The following is a 21,162-nucleotide window of genomic DNA, read 5'->3' on the forward strand; positions in this document are numbered from 1 at the left end:
TTTTTTTTTTATCTTTGTAATTCTTTTGATCTTGTAAAACTGCAACTCTATGCCCATTCAGCAATAATTCCCCATTCCCTCCTCCTGCCTGCCCCTGGCAACCACCATTCTACTTTCTGTCTCTGATTTTGACTTCAGAGTTGGTTTTTAATTGGGGGGAAACTTTCTAATGTGGGGAGTATACAATTGGCTAAGTTATAAGTGGAAATTAAAATTGAAACTACTTTAACCTGAGAGATTTAAATGGATTCATATTCAAACTGGGATATTATGATTGTGGTACTAAATGGTTAAAAATTAACCTAGTGTAGGTTAGCTTTTACGTTCATTAGCAAGTTTAGCCAAGAATAGTGACATTACAATGTAACTGAGTAATCATTTTCATTTCCCTGTTTTTTAGTTTATTTCAACTTTATTTTTCCAAGCCATTTTATATTGTAAAAGATTTTGTGCGAGGAAGTCCAAGAAAAGTGGCAAAGTATTAGGGATATAGGTTAGATTTATTTTATTTTGTTCTTTCTACATCCTTTTCCTAATAATACACTGAAAGGTGCTTTTCACTAACACTTTTTTTTTTTTTTTTTTTTTAATTTATTTACGGCTGTGTTGGGTCTTCGTTTCTGTGTGAGGGCTTTCTCTAGTTGTGGCGAGTGGGGGCCACTCTTCATCGCGGTGCACGGGCCTCTCATTATCGCGGCCTCTCCTGTTGCGGAGCACAGCCTCCAGACGCGCAGGCTCAGTAATTGTGGCTCACGGGCCTAGCCGCGCTGCGGCATGTGGGATCTTCCCAGACCAGGGCTCGAACCCGTGTGCCCTGCATTAGCAGGCAGATTCTCAACCACTGTGCCACCAGGGAAGCCCCACTAACACTTTTTAAGCTAAGAATAATATTGAGGTTTTGAACTGTTCCTTTTTCTGTGTTTAGATTTTATCCTTTTGATGTTTTTTAGCATTTTGTTTACATTTTTCCCCTAGGATAAAATTTACATGTATGGAGGAAAAATTGATTCAACAGGGAATGTGACCAACGAGTTGAGAGTGTTTCATATTCATAATGAATCATGGGTATTGTTGTCCCCTAAAGCAAAGGAGCAGTATTCAGTGGTTGGGCACTCAGCACACATTGTCACATTGAAAACTGGCCGAGTGGTCATGCTGATTATCTTTGGTCACTGCCCTCTCTATGGATATATTAGCAATGTGCAGGAGTATGACTTGGGTACGTATATTTTTTTCAGTGAATCGTTTTTGAATGTCAGATTTAAAATTTTACTCTTATTATTATGACTGTTTAACAAAATTCAACCTAACATTGACCCAGTACTTGATCTTGAGATACAGTTAGCATTGATGAATTGCCAGTGAAGTTTAGATTATTGATGCTGCTATGTGGTATATATGTGTTACTGTCAGTTTGGCAAGGAGCCAAAAATGGCACTAAATGCTATGAGTGTTGAAAATAAAATAAATAAATAAAAAGGGTTTGAAACAACAAATACTCAGAAGAAAAAAAAAATATTTGAAAAGCCCTTTAGAGATTGGTTTAATGGAGCATCATTTCCCCTTAGTATATAATCTTTCCTTTGGTTAAATTTTATTATATTTGTTTTTGTGGATGTGGATGATACTTTAAGAAAGTAGGCCCGTAAAGTACGTCTGCAAATTGGTCTGTAAAGGTCATGGGGAATTAAGTGTTCAATTGAGGGGGATCTGAGTCTTTCAAATTTAATGTAATTCTTTTCCTACATATTAGAACTTCAGAACATTTAACAGGTTGAAGTTTGGCCACCTGGATTTGTTACAAGTTTTAGATGGCCTTCCTTTAAAAATAAAATGGTTAAAGAAAGTTACATGTATCAAGTCTCCTGAAATCTCTTCTCTTGTCTTAAGCTAATTGGTAATTTTAAGTATTAGGAGGAGCCTGCAACGTTTGCCTTTAACTGTTTGCCCTTTCCAGGTGAGAACACATGGAGTATATTACATACCCAGGGTGCCCTTGTCCAAGGGGGCTATGGCCATAGCAGTGTCTATGACCACAGGACCAGGTCCCTGTATATTCATGGAGGCTACAAGGCTTTCAGTGCCAATAAATACCGGCTTGCAGATGATCTCTACAGATACAATGTGGACACCCAGATGTGGTGGGTGCTTTTTCTTGAGCTTTCACTTTAAGGTGGGAATTCTGGCAATTGCTGGGAAAATTGTGCTACATTTTTGTTTTCAGGACTTGCAGATAATTCTCTTCATCGTTGTAAACAGAAATTGTGAAATAAGCAGAAGGTAATAAAGTAGTAGTATCTATAATTTTGTAGTAGGTTGATTAGAACCTTGGGTTTTTTTGGTTTTTTTTTTTTTGACTGTTTTTCAATTTTCATACACTCAGTACCACTGTAAAATTTTAGCTCTTCAGAATCCTAAGGAATAAATTGTTCTACATAGCTGAGTTTATGCACACTGTTGTACTTAAGTAGAATATATCCACTTTTTAACCTTTTCTTGTTGACCAAGGTGTTATCATTAGGGTCAGTTACTGGCATCATTCCATGAAATCATCAAACAGAGGTGGTCTCAGTACCTAAAAGATTAGAGCTGTCCTCACTCCACTATATATTGGTCTATATAAAGTATACTAATCTTAAAAAATATAAAGCAAATTTGAGTTATGAAATAATATAATTATAAAGCAATGGTTTCTTTTCATATTTCCTTACATATTTGAGACCATGCTCTGGATACCATTTTACATTGTCATTAAAATTGTCATTTTTAGTGACTGTGTAATACTCCATCTTGTGGGTATCCTGAGCCCATACAGTTGGAAGTTTTGGTTTCTAGCTCTTGTCTTATTAATAAAACATATGTAAGCTTCCATCCATATTTCACATGATATCTACTCAGAAACTGGAATTATAGAGTATGAACATAGAGTGTGAACATTTTTAAGGCTCTTAACATATTTTATCAAAATTCTCATACGTCTTTCAATTTTACATGTTTATTGTTGAGAAAGTTACTTATATACAGAGAAAAATCTAGAATTATTTGCACACTTGGATCTGAAGTTAAGAAAATGGTTATGTTTGTATTAGCAAATAGATGATAAATATTCTAAAGAACTAACCTTGTATTTATTATTTTTAAATAAACTCAAAAGGACTATTCTTAAGGACAGCCGATTTTTCCGTTACTTGCACACAGCTGTGATAGTGAGTGGAACCATGCTGGTGTTTGGAGGAAACACACACAATGACACATCCATGAGCCATGGAGCCAAATGCTTCTCTTCAGATTTCATGGCTTACGACATTGGTAAGTTTCCCAAAGCCATTTTAGCTTTAAGAATCTTTTTTGTCTGTAAACAACGTTTTAAAAGAAACAGAAAATATTTCTAGTTAAAAATGGTCAGGCTATTTGAAAGAGGTCCAAATGGAATTTTTTATGTTAATTTGACTGATATTGTAATCTGTTAAAAAGCATTACTTCTATATTAAATACTTTTTGAAGTCCCTCCTTTGATGAGTTGGGGTGATTGGGCTCTCCTGTGTCACAAATAAAAGCCTTACATAGTAATATGTGTTATGTAGTTGTGACCACCAGCATTGTGTTAAGTTGGTTTAAGTTTAACTTTATCTTATTCCCTTGAAACTGGTTTCACACATTCTTGATGTAATACTTTGACAGCGATTTTTTTAAGAATTTGGTGTGGTAATGTGCTGACCAGAAGAGGGCAATATTGGTTCATGCAAAACAAATATTAGAAATTATTTAATATTTATCATATATCATATGATATAAATATAAATATAAATATCATCAGATGTTCTTTAACAGACATTTATGTGCCAGCCACTGAACTTATACATTGGGGATCGTAAGAGGAATAAGTTACAGTCCTTGGCCTCATGGTGGGGGAGGCAGAGAACTGAGCAGACAATATAATTGCATTCAGGGTGTTACTTGCTCTGAGAAGAACGTATGAGAGCACCTGTGAGCATCCCTTAATTCATGAGGGGTAAGGGGTACAGTCAGGGAAAGCCTTCTTGAGGAGGGCCATCCAGGCTGGGTCCTAGGAACACTGGGAAGTTGGCTGGGCCAAGTTAGGCAGGACTTCTCAGGCAAAGGAAGCCCATGTTTAGAGACACAGAGGTGGAAAGAGACCATGCCACGTACTTGGGGCCTGTGAGTAATTAGTTTTGGCTGTATTCTAGTAGCACATCAGGGAAGAGTGGCTCTAAGTGGAACTAGAAGCAAGCAGCTGTCTGGTCAGATCTTGAGGGACCTGTTATGTCATGCTGAGGGGTTTGGGCTTTTTGAAGAATCTTACAGAAGAGGTGATAGAATTGTATTTGTGTCTTAGGAAGATCTCTTTGTGGCATTGTGATTAGTAGTTGGGAAGGGGCAAGATGGGAGTTAGGAGGCTGTTGATAAAGTCCTGAGGAGGGTTTGAGCCAAGACTGTGGAAGTGGCAATGAGGATAAAGAGACAAATGTGTTTGAGAATTACTGGGAACCCGAGGATTGTCCCGAGTGTGTTTTGAGAGCTGTGACAGCATCCTTATCTGGTATCTGGTGTGGGCCACAGTAGATGGTGTTTTTTACCTAGGCTGGAAATAGAAGTAGAGGGACAGGGTCTGGGAGGAAGTGAGTAAATTGAATTTGGGGGCATGTTCAGCTGGAGATGACTGTGGGACAGAGCAGTACAGAGATCAGTGGGGAGCTGTAGGAGGGGGTGAACTTCTGTAGGGAGCATGTGTCATCAGGGACAAGCAAAGAGCCAGGGAATAGATACATAAAGAAGTCTTAAAGAGAATGGAGACTGCAAAAGCATGTCAGAGAACAGGAGGAAAGTGAGGCAAGACTGGGGACCTGAGAGGTAGCAGTTAACAGCGGCTACAGAGGGATTAAGTAAAATAAGGACTGGAGAGTTTTTCACATTTAGCAACAAAGAGATCATTTATTACCCTCTAGACATGGAGGAATGATCCAGATTACAGGAGGCTGAGAAGTAATATACAGTGAGATGTACACAGTGAATGTTGACCGTTTTAATTAAAAAAAAAAACAAAAACCCTTGTCTGTGAAGGGAAGAAAAGGGGTAAGTTGAGTGCCTCCTTGGGCATATTTAAATACTGCGGTAAAAGTCAGGTGGGATAAGAGGAAGGGCTCCTGCCACACTGGTTTTAGGGAAGGAAGCAAGGTGGGTGGTCAGGAAGCTGTGGGAGTTGATGGCCTCTGTTCTGCATGTGAGGAAGACCACAGAGTTTAGGCTGGGTAGGAGAAGAAAGTGAAAGCTTTTGTTGTCAGGGTTGAATAAATGTCCGGATTGAGTGGAAGAACCTTTGCCTAGTGAGTGTGAAAGTCTGTGTGTCTGGGAACAGAAGACAGTGAGTCAGAGGTTGGTGTGGTTCAGCAGCACCTGTTGGTATTGAGGTCCAGAAGAGAAGTTGCTAGCGTGAATCAGAACAAAGGAAAATTAGTAGATCTAGGGGGTCTAGGAAAGGACCTTTTAAAAATTAGATAAAGTTTGATTTTTTTTTTTTTTTAGTTTTAATTTTCCACCTGTACATTTCTATTTTAGTTACTGAGTTTGGGCAAAGCAATGTAGAGTGGAAAATAATTATGGAATTCACATGTTTTACTTATGTAAGCTTTGAAAAATGTAAAATTTGCTTAAGTTAAAAAACATTCTAGTGGGTAATATTGATAGGCAACAGAGTGAGTGATGTGAATGTGCATTCACTAATTAGAATTGCTATAGAGTCCTACCGTTCTTCCTTGCCCTTCTGTTCTGTTGCTGCTGCATTTTACTTCAGAAATAATGGTGTGACTAAGAAAAACTGAGATATGTTTGTGTTTATTACAGTCTTCTTTCCCAAAGAAAATGCCAGTCCCTATTGATTATGAATGACAGTCCCTTCTGAAATGTGTTTTTCTTGCTCCTAGCTTGTGACCGATGGTCAGTGCTTCCCAGACCTGATCTCCACCATGATGTCAACAGATTTGGCCATTCAGCAGTCTTATACAACAGGTAATTGAAGAAGTGCTTGCTCCTTTTCTCTTGTGTTTAAAATGAAAATGAAGTAAAATATGAAGTGATATTGGACTTACATATTATACATAGGATTACCTTATCCCATTGGTTTTTCACAGAATTATGTTAGGTATGAATTTCCTGATTTATATTTAAAATATTTGATGTGAATTTGAATTACTTCTAATGCCATGTTTGTTGATGTAATTTTGTTAGCATGCCGGAGTAAGCTACGTTTGGTGTTGTCTGAGTGCATGGGACAAGAAAAGTTGTGTGCAGTTACTGTCTTAGGCCCTCTGCTATTTGCTATTGTTTGTGGTGCTTTTGTCTGAGTGGTGAAGAAAGATTTGAAAAAAAAGGAGAGAGGACGCTTTAGATAAGGGATAAGATATGGGCACAGAGGTGGGGAGATTCTGATGCTTCATATAGGTCAAGTCTGTGGTGCTTCATATATATCAAGTCTTTGGATAATCTGAAGTCTGCACTGCATTTCATTGCATCATTCAGAAGTGCCTGGCCCAAACTAATAGAGCTCTTCACAAATCTGCCCCTGGAGAAGCATCTGTAATATAAGGGAGCTCCAGAGTGGCCATGTGACCTGTACCTTATAGTGTGCTTTACCGATTTTTTTATTTGTTAAAATAGTCTAATCATGTTGTTAATTTTTTCTCATTTTTGTTTCTTCTCTGATTACTGTTTACTTCACCTTTTAAAATTCTAGGCCTTATCAATCCTGAAACTATTTAAATGCTATAATGCCTATGTATATTATGTTAGGATTCCCTACATTTTCAAAATTTCTGTTGTGATAATGAAAGTTAAATGAGGTAATTCACCTTGGATTAGGAAAGATAAGAAAGCAACCTATCTTGGAGATGTGAAGGAAGAATTGACAGAATTCAAACACTTAGATACTGGAAAAAGGGACATCTTTCACAAAGTAAACAGCTGAAATTTAGCAATAAATATGGTTTTACTATGGGAATATTTGATAGGTATAGATTAAAATGGAAGGATTTTTGACTACTAATTTGAAGTGTTATCTTTTTAAAAAATATTTATTTATTTATTTGCCTGCATTGGTTCTTAGTTGCGGCACGTGGGATCTTCATTGTGGCGTGCAGGATCTTTTTTTTGTTGTGGCACGTGGGCTCTCTAGTTGTGGCTCGCGTGCTCCGTAGTTGCAGCACGTGGGCTTAGTTGCCCCATGGCATGTGGGATCTTAGTTCCCGGATCAGGGATCGAACCCATGTCTCCTGCATTGGAAGGCGGATTCTTAACCACTGGACCACCAGAGAAGTCCCTGAAGTGTTATCTTAAATTGTAATTTGATATTTCCTCAGTAAGGAAAACGCTTAAAGTTTTCTAGTAAGTGCCTCTTGATGTTCTTCATCTGAAAAACAGTGGGTCCATTTTGTCATCATCTTGCCTGTGAGTGCCTGGCCTCAGCTGTGTTCGTCTTTATATTCATGGTGTTCTCCTAGCATAAGATTTGGCACATAATAGGCATTTGCTAAATGGCGGCTGTTAGTACCATAATGATAATTAGCAAATAAATGGATTTTCTATCAAAACATTTTGGAGGTTTTATATAAACTCAGAGAAGTTGACAGTTTACCATAAGATGTAATTTAACCATGAATCAAAATTGGGAATGGCTTGCCTGAGTTATAATAATGTGCTTATTTTTGTATAATTCCAGTGGAGTATTTGAGCCTATATGCGAGTATCTGTATGAATGGGCCAGGGTTGGAGGGGGGCAGGGCATGACAGGGGAGGTCATGTAGTAAAAAACCATGGTTAGTTTAATTGTTTTTTCAATTTTTTTTAATTGAAGTATAGTTGATTTACAGTGTTGTGTTAATTTCTGCTGTAATGGTTAGTTTAATTTTGTGAAGTAATTTACCTAAAGAGAAACTTTGATTCACATGATTTCCACATTTTGAATGATGGTTCCCTTAATCGAGCATCTGCATTGGGCCAGCTGTGCTTCACTTAGTCGTTGTCCTTGTGGTTTTTGAGGGAGGCAGGAAGAAGAGTGGCCTGTGAGGCATTGAGACTGCTGCAGATGCAGCTTTTCTTTTCAGTTCCCTGCTCCAAGCCTCTTTGAAGGACTTTGCCTACCCTCGCATAGCTGATGTGACCAGATGAATTCAGAATTGCTAAGAATACCAGCTGTACTGGGAGGCCGGTGGAGCTTATTTTGTTTAAGCAATAAATTGACTAGCTGAAACCAGACTATGTAATGTGATACTAAGTAAACCAATATGAAGTTAAAAATTAAACCTGGTGTTCATTTTTGGTTACTGAAATATGTCAGTTTTCAGATATAGTAAAAATACAGCCACAGAATCTTTACGCTTTAGTTATCCTCTGTCGATTTGAGGAAAATTGAGGCACAGTGAGAGTGAATTATTTGATACCTTATTGTGGGTTAGTGCTAAACTTCCTGGTGGATTATAGGATCTCAGAGTTGGAAGAAATCCTTGAAATCATCTGTTCCACTAATTAAAATGTGACTTGTACTGTGTTCTAAATTTTCATATGCACTTTTATCTCTTTCTTATTGGTCTATGTTTTCATTACACAGTTTTGGCTTTTTTTTTTAATTAATTAATTAATTTATTTATTTTTGGCTGTTTTGGGTCTTTGTTTCTGTGCGAGGGCTTTCTCCAGTTGCGGCGAGTGGGGGCCACTCTTCATCGCGGTGCGCGGGCCTATCACTGTTGCGGCCTCTCCCGTTGCAGAGCACAGGCTCCAGACGCGCAGGCTCAGTAGTTGTGGCTCACGGGCTTAGTTGCTCCGCGGCATGTGGGATCTTCCCAGACCAGGGCTCAAACCCGTGTCCCCTGCATTGGCAGGCAGATTCTCAACCACTGCGCCACCAGGGAAGCCCCCATTACACAGTTTTGATCAGAGAGCCTTTATCTATACTTCTTAAATTGTACGTACTTATTTTTAATATTTAAAAACATGTAGATGTAGGATTATGTGTATAATTTTTAAATATGCTAGCTTGCCCTGTCACTAAAATATTTTGAAGAATCCTGGTTAAAAGTCACTCACTTACCATGAGAACTTTTTAATATAGTAGCTGTATAGAGGAGGTAGATTATTGGAACTATTCTGGGTAGTCACAGGCCATTGTGAAAGGTTGGAATTTGGGAGGTAAAGGTATAAGAATGTTTTTTGAGGTCTTGAAAAATAACTTTTCTACAGGACTTTTGATATGTGAGATTCGTCTAAAGATTATAAGAAGTATATCATGCATTTGTTTATGTAAGTTTTCAATGAACTCTTTCTCTCTCTTTTTTTTCTTTTAGCACCATGTATGTATTTGGTGGTTTCAATAGTCTCCTCCTCAGTGACATCCTGGTATTTACTTCAGAACAGTGTGAAGCACACCAGAGTGAAGCTGCTTGTCTAGCAGCAGGACCTGGCATCCGGTGTGTGTGGGACGCAGGGTCATCTCAGTGTGTCTCCTGGGAGTTGGCGACTGAAGCACAAGAAGAAAAGTTAAAATCAGAGTGTTTTTCTAACAGAAGTATGTTTTTTTCTCTTCTTAAAATTTAATTAATTTGAGATCTCATTTTATCTGAATTGTGAAGTCACTTATCCAATGTGTACTTTTAATGTTCATTTTATTATCCAAAATTATTCAGTAATAACTTAGGCAAATGCTTTATGGGTGTTTGAAATTTGGATTGTAAACATCTTTATAATGGATGGGAACGTGCCACGTCTGCTATTTGCTAATGATGAAGACAAAACCTTTTAGCATTGCATAGACTTTGTATACCAACTCCAGAACCTAGTTTCAGCTGTTTTGAGGCACTTCAATCCAGTAGGACTTTTTATATCTGCACTGTCCCAGTATGTTAGCTACTAGCCATATGTGGCTATCAGACACTTGGAATGAGACTGGTGTGAGTGAAGAACTGAATTTTAAAATTTTAATTAATTTAAATTAAAAACTACATGTGGGGACTTCTCCAGCGGTCCCATGGTTAAGACTCTGCGCTTCCACCACAGGGGGCACGGGTTCCACCCCTGGTCGGGGAACTAAGATCCCACATGTCACGCAGCATGGCCAAAAAAAATAAATAAATAAAAACTACATGTGGTTAGTGGCTACCATATTGGATTATGCAGTTCTAACATTAAGGATAAGATTAAGAGGGCCAATCCAGAAAAGCTATGTTGGGACTTCCCTGGTGGTGCAGTGGTTGGGAATCCGCCTGCCAATGCAGGGGACATGGGTTCGAGCCCGGGTCCGGGAAGATCCCACATGCCTCGGAGCAGCTAAGCCTGTGCGCCACAACTACTGAGCCTGTGCTCTAGGGCCCGCGAGCCGTAACTACTGAAGCCCGCGGGCCTAGAGCCCGTGCTCCGCAACAAGAGAAGCCCCGGCAATGAGGGGCCCCCGCTCGCAGCAACTAGAGAAAGTCACTTGCAGAGTGGGGAAGACCCAGTGCAGCCAAAAATAAATAAATAAATTAATTTAAAAAAAAAGAAGAAAAGAAAAGCTATGTTGGAGTAGATTGTTCTAGTGGATAGAGGTATTATTCTTTTCTAGCTTCTCTAGTTGGGCACAGCAGTGATAGCAAGGCAGACAGTTGCTGAGGATGAACAGTGATCCCTCCTTCTAGAACCACCCCTTATATTGTCCAAGCTTTCTTCATCTTACCTACTCAGCTCCTTATTACCCTTTTGCTCTGACATATTCGCACAGTGCAATACAATGAAGTCATATGTGAGAAAGTCCTTTAAAAGTAAGAAAAAGGGCTTCCCTGGTGGCGCAGTGGTTGAGAATCTGCCTGCCAATGCAGGGGACACGGGTTCGAGCCCTGGTCTGGGAAGATCCCACATGCCGCGGAGCAACTAGGCCCATGAGCCACAATTACTGAGCCTGCGCGTCTGGAGCCTGAGCTCCGCAACAAGAGAGGCTGCGATAGTGAGAGGCGCGCGCACCACGATAGTGAGAGGCCCACGCAGCACGATGAAGAGTGGCCCCCGCTTGCCACAACTAGAGAAAGCCCTCGCACAGAAACGAAGACCCAACACAGCCATAAATAAATAAAATAAATTAAAAAAAAAAAAAAAAGTAAGAAAAATGTCTCTGAAAAATATTGTTTTACTTCAATTAATTTAAACTATGTTGACTGAATTTCTTAACTGTTAGGGTTGGTGTAGCAGTTACCATGAGAGTTATGATGGATAGAGGCAGCGTTCACTCTCTTGGAATGCTCCAAATTAAGCTGAACATAAATCCTCAGTAAGAACACCCAGGCAGCTTTACAGGTTCATTGGTGGGCTGGTGAGTGCTGGAGAACTAAGATGACCAGAACTTGGTAGGGTTAGTCACTGTCTCCTAAAAGGGATAAAATCAGTGAAATAGTTATTTTTTAACCACATTTAAAAAGTTCAAATTAAATATGCAAGTTTATAGGAAATAATATTTAATTACCTTCGGTGGTTCATTATGAACCCATTTGCTATGAACTCATCTCAGATGTCACCTCCCTGGTTCACTCTGCTTTCTCTGTGGGCCCAGTCCGTGGGGTGATGACCAGGGCAGGAAGAACAGCCTAAGGAGCAGGTTGTTGGGGTCTTTGTGAGAGTGGGCCCTGCCTTTTCTTGTCCATGGATTCTACCATGTGCCATGTCCATGAATGGTTCAATAGATGAGGCAGCACTGTTGTGCGGCTTCTCTTTCGTTGCTGACCTTGACCTGTCTAGGGTCAGTAGGAGATCAACAGGTCTCTAGTAGCCCAGAATTTCTTGGACTTACATATATGTGTATTGCCTTCTTTGGGGTTCTGTGGTGCTGCCTGCTTCCTGTGCCCAGAGCAGCCTTGCATTTATAGCTGGGAGGAATGGCTTGGTCTCCTACATTTCTTTGTTTGGCCCCTGGGCTGCTCTTGGTGTTTATTCAACTGCTAGTTGATTTCTTTCTTGAAAAGAAAAGTATTCGAAGAACCAGACCTATTTCCTTTATATCTCATTGTTGAATTATTCTATCTTTGTTTTTCACTTTCTGTGTACTTTTGTTAGGAGGGTGGAGTACAAAATGGCTTTTCTTCAGATTGTTTACTTATTTCTAAATATTGTTTTGACCTGAACACACCAATATATTTTCCTGCCAGTTTCACTCCTCATTTTACTTCCCAAGGCTTGTTATTTTATTTTATTTTATTTTTTTTGCCTCAGGGTCATATTTTGCTCAACAGCAGTTGTAATGGCCTGTGACATTTCTGAGGAGAAGCTGTCACAGTTGATGAGTTTTTCTTCTCTTCACAGCACTTGATCATGACAGATGTGACCAGCACACGGATTGTTACAGCTGCACGGCCAACACAAATGACTGCCACTGGTGCCATGACCATTGTGTCCCTATGAACCACAGCTGCACAGAAGGCCAGGTCAGAGTCTGTTTCTAAAGGATTTCAGAAGATAGAAAAATCCTGAGTGGGATTAGGTGTAGATTTTAGAGCATATGGTATAGCCCAGAGTTATCTTTGAAACCTTCAGTGTAGATTTGGATTTTATTATTGCTCAAGTTTCTTTGAGTAAGGGATGCTCTATATGTCCTAATTCCAAAGGTTCTGCTAGCCACGAGGATTGATGTGTGGTGTTTTAGAAGAAAGCAAGATTATTATTCTGAATACACTCCAGTCCCTATGCATGGCTGTGGCTAAGTACTAGGTTCTTGGCGTGAAGTTTGTAATGGTGTGCTCCCTCTACATATGCAAGGTTTGGGGAGCAATTTAGGACTTGAGAGTGAAAGTGAGTCATGTGTGTAGCAGCCAAACTGAATTGTGGAAATAATAGACTTTGCAAAATCTCCTTGTCTTATGTTATATCTTGGCTCAGCATAATTTATGCTTACCATTTATGATTTTTTATTTAGGTTATAAGGCAAAAAAAAGACATGATGACTCAACTTTTATAATTTTTGACTGTTTATAAGACATTCTTTGTCAGTCTGTAAAGCAGCTTATAAAATAAAAAACTTTCAGAATGTTTGGGAGACATTTAAAAAGCAGCAAGTTCAACATTCCCATTCTACAGATGAGCAAGTTGAAGCATGGTGCTTAAAAGAATGCACTGCTTCCTTGCCAGGTAAAGGCATGTCCTTGAACAGAACATTTAACTATAGTGTTTCCACTGCAGTGCTGCTTCATCAACATCTTATTTATTTATTTATGTATGTATGTATTTGTAGTTTGCTTCCTCAGTTAGACTGTTGTTTTTAGTATCCTATTTGTTCTTGCCCTGAGTTCTCTTTGTGGATATAAGAGAAAAGCTTTTGTCCATTGTATTCTAGATCTCCATTTCCAGGTATGATCATTGCCCCAAGGATAACCCCACGTACTACTGTAACAAGAAGACCAGCTGCAGGAGCTGTGCCCTGGACCAGAACTGCCAGTGGGAGCCCCGGAATCAGGAGTGCATCGCCCTGCCTGGTAGGCCTTGCCAGGGGCATCTTGATGTGTGTGGGTCCAGAGACTTCACACGCACACACCCTCAATACTGTGCAGCCTAGATTGAACCCCACAAAAGGGGCGAACTCATTTTATCCATTCATTCCCCCTCACCACTATTGTGGTTGTTATTTTTTAAAGCAGAAATACAGTTCTTAAGTATTTACTTCTACCATCCTTTGAAAGAAAGTGAAACGTCATCTGCTGCTGTCGAGAATCAAGGACAGCTTGACTCTGTGTCATTGAGCCTGCTCCGTTGTCCCTACCCCACTCTCCATTGTCCCTGCCCCACTCTACGGTAACCTGGGAGTAGAAAGCAGCAGTCTCAGCAGCCAGTCTGCTGGGCACTTTATGAAGAGTACTTCTCACTGACCGCTGGGATCAGGTTTTCAGCACCTTCTGATAAGAAGGAAAGGAGAGATGTCTCTGTCAGCAGCACCTCCTGGGATGACCCCAGCCCCAGATACCTCAGTTTATAGCATTTCTGAGGTTCAGGATGATAAGTTGGGGGCCTGAAGCCAGCCAGCCATGGCTGAAACTGTATGATATATTTGCTCAACCAGGAAGCCCAGGAAGGGGACTTCTGTGACTCTGTGCAACACAAGTACAGGGTAGCTGGGGTCTACTGGGCCCCTCTTGAAGTCCTTCGGAAGTACTTGATTCAGCTTGCTGGAGTGGGCTTCTTGTTCTTTTACCTCATTGCATCTCAAATTTCAATGCATAGCAAAGTACCTGGGGGTCTTGCTAGAAGCCAGATTCTGGCACATATTTGTGGTGAGGCCCTAGAATCCGCATTTCAGCGAGCAATGACACTGATGCCACACTTTGAGGAGCAAGTCTTTATCTGCTCTGAAATGATCCCTTTCCCGTGGCACCTTCCGTTTATTTCACTGGCTGTTGATGAACATTGTTGAGGGCATCTCCAGGGGACTTTGGTTCTGGTGAAGTTGCTTTGCTCGTGCACTGTCTTCCAGGAAGCATGCATAGCTTCTGTGCAGTTCTTTGGGTGGGTACAGGGAGGTCACAGTAGTAGATTACAAACTTACCTGGTGTACTGTAGCACTTCGGTTTATTTCCCAAAAAGGCTCTTTCCACCTCACTTTTGGGATGTTTTGTTTCACTTGATGTGAAAACAGTGCAGCTTTTGTAGACTTGCTCACTCACCAACTCATTTCTGTTCTTGCAGTTTTCCACCCCATCTTTCCAATAATGCATATTCATTTTTCTGCTCTTAGGATTTTAGCCTTGTTTCTGATTTTTCTTCAAAAGGAGGTTTATAAGTTTAACAGTGGCATCAAACAAATGTTTTCCTCTAAGACATAGGAGGGTTGACCTCAGAATATGCATCTTGAGATCCAGGAAATATGACTGATAAACATTTAAAAAATTCTTGTGTGTATTCTGTATTTGGTCCTTAGTAATGTGTCTGATGCACTCACCACATCCGAATGAAGTATCTAGAATTCAGCTCACAAAAACCATTTAGGTTTTCAGCAGTTCAAGCTGCTAATATACGTAGTTTTGTGTGATTTCTAAAACTCTTTGTTTTTCTCTCCCCTCTTTAATAAAGAAAATATCTGTGGCATTGGCTGGCATTTGGTTGGAAACTCATGTTTGAAAATTACTACTGCCAAAGAGAATTATGACAATGCAAAATTGTCCTGTAGGAACCACAATGCCTTTTTGGCTTCTCTTACAACCCAGAAGAAGGTGGAATTTGTCCTTAAGCAGCTGCGAATCATGCAGTCATCGCAGAGCATGGTGAGTTAAAGTCCTTGGAACTTAAGTTTCTAGTATCCATCCTTCTACTGACGGCATGACTACAGCCTACCTGTTATGTGCTTGGCAGGAAGAGGAATGCTAGTAGGTGCAGTGTAATACACTGTGGAACTGCACTGTCAAATTCTCTTCCTTTAATAAATTCTTTCTTATCTTGAAATTTCCAACACCTTATTTTTATTAGTCATATTTCATTAAATTATAAGATATATCAATAATTACATGCATATTGAACAGTAACATGTTTACATATGCACATATCCTGTGACATCAGTAGATGATTTCATATCTGTTTTATGCCTAGGTTCTGTTGGGGTGGGGAAGGGGAATGCCATTACTGATTAGCTGAGCTGAATTAAGCCACCTGAGTCTCTCAGATTTCAGGTTTTACTACAGTGTGTAATATGATTTAATGCTAATCATCCTAAGAAATGGACATCCATTTGGGTCTTTCTTAGATCTGACCAACCCAAAAGGAGAGGGCATCTTCTTATCAAGAGTTTCTGAGCACAGAAAGTCCCCAAGTTCTCTTCCTGTCCACCCAGTGCTCTCAGGCAGCTTGTAGTTGATACTCCACAGTCACATTTTGTCTTTTTTAGTACAGAGTCCTAGAACTGTGGTCCTACCCTCAATCAAGTAGATACTCACAAGACAACGCTCTTTCAACAACATTGTCTTTGGTATAGAGCAGTTAGGGGGAAATGTCAAGCAGGTAGGAGGAATGGGCAGCACTTCCTTGGGAAGGACATAGGAAGTGCGCGGTCTGGGTCTTGGCCACATGTGGCATCTGAGACAGACTTTCCCAGGAATTCATTGTCCTATTTTCCCTATAAAATTCAGTGACAGCCAATACCCCCCACCTCCCCAGCTGAAGGTGGGAATCTTTAATCATCGTTTATCTAAGCCTGAACTAACCAGAGCTTCCAAAACAGGCTTAGATAATGATAGGCATATAACCAGTATTTCATAAATATCGATACGATGATTTCACGTATAAATAGACATTTAAACCAAGTTGGGGTTGGTCATCTCTTCATAGCATTTGTCATAGCATGTAGAAATTCAGGAACTTGATTATTACTTTGATTTTATTTATTTATTTATTTTTGGCTGTGTTGGGTCTTCGTTTCTGTGCGAGGGCCCTCTCTAGTTGCGGCAAGCGGGGGCCACTCTTCATCGCGGTGCGCGGGCCTCTCACCATCGCGGCCTCTCTTGTTGCGGAGCACAGGCTCCAGACGCGCAGGCTCAGCAGTTGTGGCCCACGGGCCCAGTCGCTCCGCGGCACGCGGGATCCTCCCAGACCAGGGCTCGAACCCGCGCCCCCTGCATTGGCAGGCAGACCCTCAACCACTGCGCCACCAGGGAAGCCCTATTACTTTGATTTTGATGTCTTCTCCGAGCTGTATTTCTGTCCTTTGTAAAATGGCCATATTAAAGTGCCAGGCATGATATGTAACATAAAAATGATGGTCTGCAGTAATCTACCATGGCTGAATCGGGAGAGGGAGGTTTTCCTTTATCTTTTGGACATATGTAACTTAATGGTTTTTGTCTAGAACCAGTTTTGGTCAAGACATTGATTATATTCATAGCTGTGCCTGTTTTGCCTGCAGTCCAAGCTCACCTTAACCCCGTGGGTTGGCCTTCGGAAGATCAACGTGTCCTACTGGTGCTGGGAAGATATGTCCCCATTCACAAATAGTTTGCTACAGTGGATGCCATCTGAGCCCAGTGATGCTGGATTCTGTGGAATTTTGTCTGAACCCAGTACTTGGGGCTTAAAGGCTGCAACCTGCATCAACCCACTCAATGGTAGTGTCTGTGAAAGACCTGGTAAGTATATGGGTGAATTATGCGTTACTGGAAGTTCATTGAAAGAGAAACTATAGAAGGCATAGTTAAGTATCACGAAATTTTCATGAAAAACCGATGGAGTATTGATTTCAAGCATATGAAGCAGAGTGTAACACAGAATTTTTAAAGCAGAAGGAAATAGTGTTTGGCTCTGAATAGTGTGAGCCATGAGCAAAACCAAAAATAACTACCTCTAATATTCTGATTAACTGTGAGATTGATTGGTTTGTTGACCACAAAAAGTATTGATAATTTCTCTGAAAGGCTAATTTCTTGGTGTTGGCAGGGAAATGTTGTGGAAGAAAGAACAAAAAATCGAAAGAAAAGATCAGAAAAGCAAGCAGATCACTGCAGGGACAGTGGACAGAAAGATAGTGTCACTGGGGAGAAAAATGATGGGAGTAGCTCTGTGTCATGAAGCAGAAGCAAACCTTCAGCATGTTAAAGCTGCAGGAGAGTGCTGAAGGACCGGACACTTGGAGTAGCTTCACAGACTTGAAGCTCTCTAGGCACATTTAGGCTTCCTAAAGGCAGGCACAGGGGTGGCATTTGCAGCACGCAGACAAGCCCTAAACCAGCGTCCTCCTCCTGCAGAGGGACTCACAAGCAGTAGTTGGAATTCTGGGGCTGCTTTTGGGAGGCTGGACTCCATTGACATCATGTCTTATTTTAGGAAGGTACTGTCATTTGTCTGAGGAATACAGAGGTATGGAAGAGAATTCATAGCACTGTAGGAGTCACCTTAAAGTATAATATCTAGGGGAACTTTTCAGCCATTTTGGATCCTGAGTGCTTTGGTGAATTTAATGAATGCTGTGGTTCTTTTTCCCCCAGAGTATACAAAGATGCAATTTTGCATATTCAGGTGGATTGTAAAACCCCTGAAGTTCATCCTGGGTCTCCTATGTCATAAGGAGCTTTAGAACCTCTACTCTTATGGAAAGATTAGCTTGTTCCCTCATGTCTGTCCTTAATGCTCTTTGAAAAGAAAAACTGTTTTCCCCCCAAGTGTATAAATATACTTGACTAAATAGTACTTGATGACCTAAGACTTTCTATTTTCTTCTTCATTTAGTGTAACCCACTGAATTGATTACATGACACACTAGTGGGTCACAACCCACATTGAAAAGCCTTTGACCTTAGCTGACATAGTGGGAGCTCTAAGTGTCTCTCTTGGGTTTACTTTCCAGCGAACCACAGTGCCAAGCAGTGCCGGACACCGTGTGCCTTGCGGACAGCATGTGGGGAGTGTACCAGCAGCAGCTCTGAGTGCATGTGGTGCAGCAACATGAAGCAGTGCGTGGACTCCAATGCCTACGTGGCCTCCTTCCCTTTTGGCCAGTGTATGGAGTGGTATACCACGAGCAGCTGCCCCCGTGAGTGAAAAGTGAGCTCTAGGCAGTATGGGTAACAACTCCTGTGTGTAGGGCAGTGCTGTCAGACTCTGAAAATTCTAGGGATGAGACCAGACTTGACCTTCTGCTCAGGACTGTCCAGAGACTGCCTGATGTGAACCCACATACAGAATCAAGAACAATGACACAAGTAAACAACTGTAGGATAGATCACAGTACAGAAATAATTTGCCCAACCTCAGTATCATATTGCTCAATCCATGTAGTATCTCCACATCTTAATCTCCTAATTCATAAAGAAGTGCTTTCCAGGAGATGATCTCTAAACATCCTGGGATTGAGAGAGGAGGGGAGGAGTCTCTATTATATGTTGGACAAAATATTGGGCTCTTTAAAATTTTATTATGTCATTTAAACAATCACAATAGAATAGGAATTTTGACTCACAGAAGTTGAATAGTCTGTTAAAGAAAAAGGTAATTTAAATACAGTGGATTTAAGACTACATGTGATAGTGAATTGTAACTTATGTTTTTTTACAGCTGAAAATTGTTCAGGCTACTGTACCTGTAGTCACTGCTTGGAGCAACCAGGCTGTGGCTGGTGTACTGATCCCAGCAATACTGGCAAAGGGAAATGCACAGAGGGCTCCTATAAAGGACCAGTGAAAATGCCTTCTCAGGCCCCTACAGGAAATTCCTATCCACAGCCCCTTCTCAATTCCAGCATGTGTCTGGAGGACAGCAGATACAACTGGTCTTTCATTCATTGTCCAGGTAAGATGTCTTGTGTATCCAAAATCAAGTGTTTCACTACCTATTTACAAAGAATAAAACCTTGAAAGCTACATTACTTATATGGATTTCTTTAAGAAAAAAATAACAGATCGTTTTAGGAAACTTTGTTTCTTGTGAAAAATATTTTTAATGTCAATTAATGAAAATACTAAGGACTTTAAGTGAGTTGTCTTGCTAACTTTCATTACAAAAGTATTGAAATAAGTTCATTATAAAAAATTAACTATTACAGATGTAGATAAAATAAAAACTAGAATTCCTCTTCTCATCTCTAGAAGGAAAAACTTTTAACAGTATAATATAGATACCTCTAGATATATAGTTTTTAAAATAAAAAATACTATGCTATACACTATGCATATGATATATTGTTCTACGGTTTGCTTTTTACTTAAAAATACATTGTGACAATTGTTAGGGGAAAAATTAAAAATAAAATCTACTGCCAACCCAGAAATTCCTCTCCACAGATGTAGACAAGAAACAGTTTTATTATTGAATAAGCATTAAACCAGGTTGTGGCCCACATTGCAGCAATCCACTAATGAGATTGCAAAATCGGAGAGAAATTCTACCCTTTTAAATATCCCAGCGTATATAATCCATTATATACATATTCTCGAAATGAAGATAACTTGTCTTCATGTGAGGATTTGACAGCACTGTTTGCTCTACATTCTTTCACAGTTCATTCTGAATTTACCTGGTAATTGGGGAGGCCACCTAGGTTAGTTAATTGCCTTTACCCAAAGGAGAAAACAAACTTGTATCTTTAAGGCAAGCAGGTGGTTACAGTTTGGACCCATTCCCACAGCAAGGGGAGGGGGGCTGGCTCCCTTGATGTGTACATTTCAAAGAGATGGCTCTTAAGCACTTAAGAAGGACATCTCTGCTTTGTAGTGCTGACTTGAAGTTTATTTAGGTTAAAAAATTTACATAATATACATATCAAAGGAACAGGAAGGTGTTTTTTTTAACATCTTTATTGGAGTATAATTGCTTTACAATGGTGTGTTAGTTTCTGCTTTATAACAAAGTGAATCACTTATACATATAGATATGTTCCCATATCTCTTCCCTCTTGCATCTCCCTCCCTCCCACCCTCCCTATCCCACCCCTCTAGGTGGTCACAAAGCACCGAGCTGATCTCCCTGTGCTATGCGGTTGCTTCCCACTAGCTAGCTATTTTACGTTTGGTAGTGTATATATGTCCATGCCACTCTCTCACTTTGTCACAGCTTGCCCTTTCCCCTCCCCATATCCTCAAGTCCATTATCTAGTAGGTCTGTGTCTTTATTCCCATCTTGCCACTAGGTTCTTCATGACCTTTTTTTTTTTTTTTTTTTTTCAGGAAGGGTTTTTAAATACAGGTTTTCTTACTGAAATGGTCTAAGAAAAGGGAGAAGGAAAACCATCTCTTTCCCTTTGACAGGAAGAAAAAAGGAAAAATTCAGCCTGCCTGCCTGCTTCCCTCTCGCCCTCCTCCCCTCCCTTTGCCCTCTTTTCCCCTCTCCACTCCTTCCCTCTGTCCTTTCCCTTCTCCTTCTCCTTCCCCTTCCTTCCTATCCTTTCCAGTGGTTGATGCCAGAAACAACAGACCTTGAGTTGACCTAAAGCTTGATCCTAGACCTGCTATGGTAGCTGTCCTGAGAAACTAACCCTGAAAAACTGGCCTTTGATTCAAACTTTCAGTAAATCTCAGGAATGTACTGATGGGCCTCCAGAGCAGTTGGGAGATGCTAGGCAGGTGCAAAGACTCCCAAGAGATTAGTGGATAAGAATTTCTCCAAGAGCCTGCCAGACATTGCCCCTGACCACTGGGTTCTTTGTGAGGACTTCTATAAGGGAAAGACCACTGT

At 40.4% G+C, this 21,162-nt stretch overlaps 1 protein-coding gene across 7 annotated transcripts in view; it reads left to right on the top strand.

Annotated features, from left to right (window-relative positions):
* The window catches only part of ATRN (attractin), a 160,014-nt gene that overhangs the window by 65,689 nt on the left and 73,163 nt on the right, over positions 1 to 21,162 (top strand). For 6 of the 7 annotated variants that reach the window (XM_082358973.1, XM_082358967.1, XM_082358968.1 and 3 more), the window contains 11 exons: positions 976 to 1,219; positions 1,958 to 2,141; positions 3,155 to 3,309; positions 5,943 to 6,027; positions 9,354 to 9,574; positions 12,331 to 12,452; positions 13,358 to 13,496; positions 15,085 to 15,275; positions 16,907 to 17,126; positions 18,341 to 18,526; positions 19,048 to 19,281. In XM_082358973.1, the coding sequence (XP_082215099.1) occupies positions 976 to 1,219; positions 1,958 to 2,141; positions 3,155 to 3,309; positions 5,943 to 6,027; positions 9,354 to 9,574; positions 12,331 to 12,452; positions 13,358 to 13,496; positions 15,085 to 15,275; positions 16,907 to 17,126; positions 18,341 to 18,526; positions 19,048 to 19,281 (1,981 nt within the window). The remainder of the gene's footprint in view (positions 1 to 975; positions 1,220 to 1,957; positions 2,142 to 3,154; positions 3,310 to 5,942; positions 6,028 to 9,353; positions 9,575 to 12,330; positions 12,453 to 13,357; positions 13,497 to 15,084; positions 15,276 to 16,906; positions 17,127 to 18,340; positions 18,527 to 19,047; positions 19,282 to 21,162) is intronic. The other variant, XM_082358970.1, reaches the window with a different exon arrangement.

Source organism: Balaenoptera borealis, assembly GCF_965194805.1.
Source record: "Balaenoptera borealis genome assembly, chromosome: 16".
Classification (NCBI taxonomy): Eukaryota; Metazoa; Chordata; class Mammalia; order Artiodactyla; family Balaenopteridae; genus Balaenoptera; species Balaenoptera borealis.